This window comes from Penaeus vannamei, chromosome 5 (genome assembly GCF_042767895.1).
Source record: "Penaeus vannamei isolate JL-2024 chromosome 5, ASM4276789v1, whole genome shotgun sequence".
Classification (NCBI taxonomy): Eukaryota; Metazoa; Arthropoda; class Malacostraca; order Decapoda; family Penaeidae; genus Penaeus; species Penaeus vannamei.
In genome coordinates this window covers 19129710-19139072 of record NC_091553.1, presented here as the reverse complement: position 1 = coordinate 19139072, position 9363 = coordinate 19129710, and the positions used below count along the sequence as shown (strand labels likewise).

At 35.2% G+C, this 9363-nt stretch overlaps 1 protein-coding gene across 1 annotated transcript; it reads left to right on the top strand.

Annotated features, from left to right (window-relative positions):
- The first annotated feature begins 7645 nt into the window (after positions 1-7645).
- On the top strand, positions 7646-8880 carry LOC138861744 (KRAB-A domain-containing protein 2-like). Its single transcript, XM_070121570.1, has 6 exons — positions 7646-7769; positions 7814-7939; positions 7975-8067; positions 8204-8439; positions 8534-8617; positions 8707-8880. Exons 1-6 carry the CDS (start codon positions 7646-7648, stop codon positions 8878-8880), a joined length of 837 nt encoding a protein of 278 aa, XP_069977671.1.
- Positions 8881-9363: the final 483 nt, after the last annotated feature.

Below are 9363 nucleotides of genomic sequence, written 5' to 3'. Positions count from 1 at the left end.
GTAATAATAATAGTAATAGTAATAATAATAATAATAATAATAAAAATAATAATAATAATAATAATAATAATAATAATAATAATAATAATAATAATAATAAAAATAATAATGATAATAATAATAATAATAATAATAATAATAACAGCAGCAACAACAATAATGATAACACTAATAATAATAATTATAACTATACTAGTACTTATAAAAAGAATAATAATAGTAATAATAACGATAATACTAACAGCAATAAAGAGAACAATTAAATAAATTCAAAATCACAAGGCCAGGCTTATCCATCTACATCCTATATACAAAGATGCCTTTTGAATACACGCTTTGCACGGCTTTTTAAAAGAATACTATTACGACTCGAATTAACTTGACGTAGATATGAACTTCAGCCTCTTTCATTTTGGCCGTTCACGTTCACGCACTCTCCGCGGTATCTGAAGCTGGTTTCGCTCATGTGATGGTTTTATTTCATTTTTTTTTTTTTTTTTTTTTTTTTAATAGACCAAGGCGATGGTGTTAGATTTCATAATGGTGAGGATTAGGGTGTTGTGATGGTAACGGTGATGTGATTACGTTTATTTATGTAATGGGAATTTAGAAATGATAATGATAGTGATTATTAGGGTTGTGGGGATTATGATTAAGATATGATTATTGTAATAATAATGATATTTATGATGATGATGGTTGATGAACATGTAGATAGCGTTAGTGGTGATAATAAGGATAACACTTGTTCCGCAGTAGTAGCAGTGATAGTAATGATGGCAGACACACACACACACACACACACACACACACACACACACACACACACACACACACACACACACACTGAAGCCGCATGTAGCCTAGTATATTACATGACAGATGAGATTATCATGACCCTCTGTACGGTATCACCACACAGCCCATACACAAAACCGTCATAGGCAAGATAAACAGCGCGGTCAAACACAGCTGGGACAAACAAAACAAGAGGACAGCAAGCCTGTGGCATTTCGAAGTATAGCAGCTCTGTGACATCTTTTGCAACAGCAATGAGAAGTTCATCAAATACATCAGAGAGCTCGCAAAGTGTACGTATTAAACTATGTGTAGTGTAATATAGTGATACATGAAATAATGGAATATGTTTAAGGGAACAAGTCAGGTGTACCTGACATGAAAGGGTTTAGTATTACGTATCTCAAGTGAAGTGTCACAAAGATATACGGAACACTGTAATGGTTATTAATGTATTTCATATGTCCACAGGTATCACCATGTTTGCTAATAAAGTTGAGTGAGTGCGACACTACGTTTCATTTCACATATTTAGTCGAAGAACGACTACAAACACACATATGCGGATACATACATACATATATATATATGTATATATATATGTATATATAAATATATATATATATATATATATATATATATATATATATATATATATATATATATATATATATATATATATGCCATCCCCCCAAGGTAATACTCACTCGGTGTGCGTGTGTTTGTGTGCGTGCATGCAGGCGGTTGCGTGCATATGTATCCCCCTTGTCAGAACTGGGCTTGCTGACTGTCAGCCCTGTGTTTATGTTAATGTTCGATTATATCTATCCTTTTTATTCCCTTTTTAATGTAATACATTTCTATTGTATTTTGAGGTTTACATTTAATGTCTGATTTCTATTTTAATGTTTAGAACATACCTTTACACGTCACGAGCTTGACGTCACGGCCTTCGAAAATAAACATTCGTTGTTCCATTGTACCACGGGGCGTTTCTCTCCTCATCCTCTGCTATTTTTAAAATACACAAATTAAGTGGCCGGCAGCTCCATCTAAGGATCCTAAAAAGACGGAAAAATTAAGTATGAACCTAAGTGACGGTATTTATCAAAAGTAGAGCTGGACCGTGCAAGATTGCACTTATGCAAACATCACATATCAAATGCAGCCTCGTGGTTCTCCTACTTGATTTCATTACTCTTACGTCTTCTACTACAGTTTCTCCTTTCAAAATTACCCTCCTCCTGCGTCTTGTATTGTTCTTATGTTAGCCTATCCCCTCCTTTTCCTCCTTAGTTCTTACAGTTTTAGCTGTTGTAATTTGTATTAATCTTTCATCGAAAATCCTGAAACCTGCAAAGATTTCCCGCCGTGACTCCCACAAGGTCCTATTGTAAGGGGGTGTTGCATCAGGGGGTGGACATACCCTACAGATGCCCACTGACCTTCATGGGGAGGGACCTTGGCCCTTAAGGCACTCCTCTTGGTAGGTGGGGCCCCCTAGGGACTACATGTCCGTAGACTATATATATTATATTATATATTTATAAGGATCAGGATTTTATACTTGAATGTCTGTACACCACACCCCATCATATGCCGTTATTGGAAAGTGAAAACGGCTCCTATCCCAGGGCGACCCAAGTCTGACACTGATGAGGACATCATCCCTCAAGTGGAGACTGTCATTTAGAAAGGTCGCCATATTACTGTTCGTCAGCTAGTCCAAGATGTCGAGATTAGTGCTGGGCTGTGGATAAAATTATTCATGACCAGGACGTTTTTGACAGAATGATTATGCAGGATGAAACTTGGATCCATCGCTATGATCCAGAAAGGCCTAGTGAAAGCAATATAAGCACTATGACTCCCCACCAACAAAATTGTACATATCTCGGCAGGCAAGGTCATACTGACAGCATGAAATGATTATGATGAATTCCCTGGCAAAAGGTACTATAATTATAAGACACTTCAATACTAAAGAAATTGTTAAAGGCTATTTAATCCCATAAGCGCAGAAAGTTGAAGAAAGGTGTCTGCCTCCTACAAGGCAACGCCCCTGTTCACAACTCTCACATAAGCCAGATGCAAGCAGGGCCCTTCTAATTCTCCTGACTGTACCATCTGACTATCTCTTCTTTCTGTCAATGAAGTATTTTTTAAAGGATAACCTGTGGACTTCTACAAGTGAGGAGTACAAAGCTGCATAAAAAGATGAGAGATGTGTTACTTTTGGCTAGACCTATGTAGAGAAATCCTACTAACTTTACAACGTTTCACTGCTATATGTGCATGGGAAGGGGGTCAGAGGAAATCTTAAATAAATACCCTTCGTAGATAGACACATGGATGTAAATGTAGATAGGTAGACTGGTAGATGGATATAGATGTTTATATGTACACATATTCACGCCACTGATGATAGACAGAATAGCATATATATGTGCAGACAGATACACACAAAACTAATTTACAATTGCATTCTTAAAGAAAGGTTCATTTTAGGCTAATTCGCCAAAGGAAATGCACCATAGAAGACGCTTTGACCCAGTCACTTATTCATCGATTCCTTATTCATCAAGAAGAAAATCTTCCAAGAGAACAGAGAGAAATGTTGCTGTCTTCACAAGATGTTCCAAAAATAGTTTTACGAGCGCCGGGTGCCTCTCAGAGATCATGAACAGCTGCAGGAGATCTCGCTCAGGTATCACTGTGGATTGGGACGTGTGTGTGTGTGTGTGTGTGTGTGTGTGTGTGTGTGTGTGTGTGTGTGTGTGTGTGTGTGTGTGTGTGTGTGTGTGTGTGTGTTTAGAGACATATATATCTATGTAGAGAATTGTAACATACCTGTAGCAAGCACACACATCACACAGAATACAAAAAACAACCTGAACATAAAAAAACATAAACATAAGATAAAACTATACTCACTGGTTGTCTGTGTTCTCTATACAATCTGCAGGTGTCAGAGAGGCAGCCGCAATCACTAGTCATGAGGAAACATATATATATATATATATATATATATATATATATATATATATATATATATATATATATATATATATATATATATATATAGACAGATTTTCTTTCAAACGACACACGTATATTCTAGATTTATTCGGACATACTGAAAATCAAGTCGGTTGCATGAGTTCTATGGCTGCTAGGCTGTTTTAAACACATTTATTATAATGGATGCAGATATCTTATATGCAAATTTATATTATCACTTTGTACCTGTATACCATATAATAAGCCACAGTTTCTCTGACTGAAATATAAATATAAATCGAATATAAAAGTTCTCAGGAGATTTTAAACTAAATTAATCCGAGGATGCGGTCCTTCAATCTCTCACAAAATCCCTATTATATCAGAGCGCAGAATACACACGTTCCGCCAGCGAGGTTGGACTCGATTTAAGCATCAGACGGAATATACATTTCTCGTTAATAAAATTTGATGACAGTATTAGAGCCAGGTTCAAGATATGTCTGGATCCTCCAACTTTTTGTGTGAAAGGAGAGCGAGGGAGAGAAAAATGTTTCCCTAAGGATTTCAACATTACTTTTCATTATTCATATTTTCTGGGACTAAAATTACAAAGCATTTTAACTTATGTGTATACATTCACACACACACGCATACACACACATACACAACTCTCTCTCTCTCTCTCTCTCTCTCTCTCTCTCTCTCTCTCTCTCTCTCTCTCTCTCTCTATATATATATATATATATATATATATATATATATATACATGTATATATATATATATATATATATATATATATATATATATATATATATATATGTATAAATATATCTATACCTGTATATATATACTTATATATTTATATATATATATATATATATATATATATATATATATATATATGTATATATATATATATATATATATATATATATATATATATATATATATATATATATATATATATATATATATATAAATATATGTATATATATATGTATAGTATATATATATATATGTATAGTATATATATATATATGTATAGTATATATATATATATATGTATAGTATATATATATATGTATAGTATATATATATATGTATAGTATATATATATATATGTATAGTATATATATATATATGTATAGTATATATATATATGTATAGTATATATATATATATGTATAGTATATATATATATATATGTATAGTATATATATATATATATATATATATATATATATATAGTATATATGTATAGTATATATATATATATGTATATATATATATATATATATATATATATATATATATATATATATATATATATATATATATATATATGTATATATATACATATATATATATATATATATACTATATATATATATATATATATATATATATATATATATATATATATATATGTATATATATATTATATGTGTGTGTGTGTCCGAGAGAGAGAGATGAACATACACGCATAAATATATGTATCATCATCAACGTCATCTATAAGATTGATCGCCGGGCAAATCTGCGTTGGTACCTCTGCATAACTTCCCTTAATTTTCGCTCTCCTTCGCTTTTCTTCTGATATCAGTAATAGCTTTGGCATTAATGTCACATTTTTCGCTCGCCATATCCCTGTCCTTTGCTCCGTGCCGCGCGTAGAACAAGAGATTTTGCGTGTATCAATATCATCGGCAGACCTATATTTGCCATTTTAATCATAAGCCCTTCATCAGTCCGTCAGCCCAGCTCACACCTAGTTGTTGGGGTTAGTTCCAGAGTTCGAACGCCTGTGTCCTTTACCTGTTTCTTTGTTTAGTTACCCAGCATTTTGCTCCGTATATCATGTATTTTAATCTTGTCTATTCAAATTGCTCCTAGATAGTAAAATGCATTACCGGTTTCTAATTCTCTTGTATTGAAGATATTTTTTCTTTTATCTTTATTTTATTTTATTTTTTTTTCGTAGAGGGGGGATAATGAAAGTTCTCTACATCATTCATTGTCTTCATAAATCTGCCTCGCTCGTAACACGTCCATTTCAGTTTTCACTGGTAGTTGAGTTACCTATTGATCCGCCAGTGAGTACAACGTCATATGTATACTGTCGATTTGTTACAGTTTTATCGTCTACTAAAATGGACCAGAATATGTCCTTGTCTGACATCGAATTTTGAAAAGTTTACGTTGCTGTAGGATGTTTTCACAAGAGATTCCTATTGATTACTTAGATTCGATTTGATTTATAAGTCGTGTTTGCGTATGTGCGTCAGTATGCGAGTCTGATTCAGAACTATAACATGTAAAACAGTATGATCTGGTCGTCGGCGATTAAACTGGCTCCCCCAGCAGAGCTTATGAGATTAGAAGCTCAACGCCCTGCAGGGGGAAAAAAGCCAACTACCGTCTCATAATCAATAAAAACTAACATTATACACTGAAGTTGGTAAACTGCTTTCCCCCCCCTGCCCCTCAGATCCCGGCAGCCTTGCAGACGACAGAGGGTGCGGATAATCCAAGGGTGACAATATTCAGTGTTTGTATGTTTAATGTTTTCATTAATGGACATGGGCATTAAATGACAATGCTCAAAGTTTATGGAAAGAGGGGGATGCTAAACTCACTGAGTAAATTCAATAATAGTTATCAGTATATTTCAAACATACCCAGATTTCAGTCACATTTTAGATTACTATGATACGCATTTACCTTAATATAATAAATATCTAAAAAAGGAAATATTTATCGATGTGGGTTAGGATACATAGACAAATCAAATGTGAAATTATTAATGTAGTTGACAGAGGATATATAATATCACTAACAAAATGCAGGGTCCAGTGTCACTCCGGCATGCAAAGGTCATACAATTTCATTCTTATTTTCCAGACTTCGAAAAGTCACAGAATGAACGTATTTATATATGTTTACTGGAAAGCAGCATAACTAAAAGGGCCTGCATTATCTCAATTACGACACCGTGGTCCCCGCTAATCTATTTCCGTGTGATGTCACAATTCTGTCATGAAAAGTTATGAACCTCATAATATAGACACATGAGCCTTATCATATACTATACATACATACATACATACATATATATGTGTGTATATATATATATATATATATATATATATATATATAATACATACATATACATATTTATACATGTATGTATACATATACATATATGTATATATATATATGTGTGTGTGTGTGTGTGTGTGTGTGTGTGTGTGTGTGTGCATATTTATATATGTATACATATGCACGTATGCATGTGTGCTTATATATGTATCTATATATACATTATAGGGAGAAGGGAAAAGAAAATGAGATAGAGACATACATACATACATATATATATATATATATATATGTGTGTGTGTGTGTGTGTGTGTGTGTGTGTGTGTGTGTGTGTGTGTGTGTGTGTGTGTGTGTGTGCGTGTATATATATATATATATATATATATATATATATATATTATATATATATATATACATATATTTAAAGAAACACACATATATATGAACACAAGCACACACATACACACACGCGCGCGCGCGCGCGCGCGCATATATATATATATATGTGTGTGTGTGTGTGAACACAAGCACAAACGTGTACACAAAAAATGAAAATGAAAATAGCCACAATGAGAACGAAAATAATCGTAACGTTTTGAACTTTTCACAAGTTCCTCTTCAGACAAAAAATGAAATTGTCACATTTCCATCTCGGTTTTCGTCTGAAGAAAGAAAGAAATAAGAAAGAAGAATCCTGACAACCCAACTATCCAGTTGACATCATCAGACGTGCTCATACGGGTCATGGAGGAAGAGATCGCATGCTTAGTGAACTATCCAGAAAGTAACATAACCACATGGGCTTTGAAGACATACAAATCATTATGTCTTGAGTGCCAACGAGAGGTGAAGAAACAAGTTACAACTAGTGTGGTTTGAAGCCCCTTGTTAGCTCTGAGTACAACTCAAGAGGGCAAATCGACCTCATTGATATGCAGTCACGGCCCGTCAAGACTTGCAAGTGGATCATGGTGCACCAGGATCATCTCACCAAGTTCTGTGTGCTTCATGCTGTCATATCTAAGAGAGCAGCAGAAGGTGCTTATCACCAATGGACATATTCTTGCTGCCAGGAGCACCATACTTCAGGCTGACAATGGAAGAGTTCACAGTCCACGTCATCACTGAACTGAAAGATGTGTGGCCGTCCCTCAAGTTCGTACATGGTAGACCACGCCCCCCACAAAGCCAGGGGTCAGTGGAAAGGGCCAGCAGTCATATAAAAGACATGCTTACTGTCTGGCTTGCAGACAACAATACTAGAGACTGGACTGTTGCATTAAGCTTATACATTTCCAAAAGAACTCGCAGGTATCAAGCGCATCCCATGCGAAGCCTTATTTGGTCGCCCCGCTAAGATTGGCCTCATATCCTCTACGGTTCCAGATGACATCATTGAAAGACTGGAAACAGATGAGCTACTTAAGCTCATCAACAACCCCACTTCAGCAAATGATGTTAACAACCCTACCTCTTCTGCTGACGTCAACAACACCTCTACGGTACATGACATCAACAACCCCGCCTCGGCAAATGATGTCAGTAACCCTCCCATGGTAGATGACATATATAACCCCACCGCGGCAAGTGACAGCAACTCAGCAGATAATGTCAACAATCCAACCTCTTCAGTTGACGTCAACAACACCCCCAAGGCAGATAACCAACACTGACACATCGACAAATGATGTCAATGACAAAACTAACCCCATCTCGGTAAGTGAGAGCAACTGAGCATATGATGAGAACAACCTCACCTCTACAGCTACTGCTAATAACTCAGTGTGACTGATAACCTTACTCAGTCCATGACCAATATTGCACGGCATAAGAATGAGGCCTACCACGCTCAGTATAATCAGGCAGATCGGATGATCAGGCGCCGCAAAGTTCTATTAAAAAGTGCAATGGAGGGCGACACTGTAGCACTTACAATATCAACTGTAGATAGGGGGCGGGGAGATCCCAGGAACATTTGATAATGGCGGGGAGATCCTAGGAACATTCTCGGTGTCATCGTTCAGCAGGATCAAATGAATTACAGGATTGCGGTGAAGTCGGGTTTCGTAAAAGGCTTCTATTCTCGGAATGAATTTGATGTGTGGCCTCGGCGTTGATTGTCATAAGCGACATCAATCCGAGCTCAGAAGTATCTTTCCGAACTGCTGTTAGCTCAGAGTCAGATTTTGGAGGGCAAGGTTTCCACAAATGTAACTGTGGCCCTAATCATTGCAAAAAAACAATTGGTGTAAATGCTTCGAAGCAAAACTCAAATGCAATAGCAGGTGTCATGGCAGCCTTCCCTGCTGTAATAAGTAATATAGATCATATACACATACTGTGTTTTAAATATCGCTTTGCAAATTAATATATTCTTTGTTTCTCTTTGAATTACAATTCTTTAAAACTATAGCTATTTCTCGAAATCCCTTAACCGTTTAGAGGTACATGTATTTACTGAT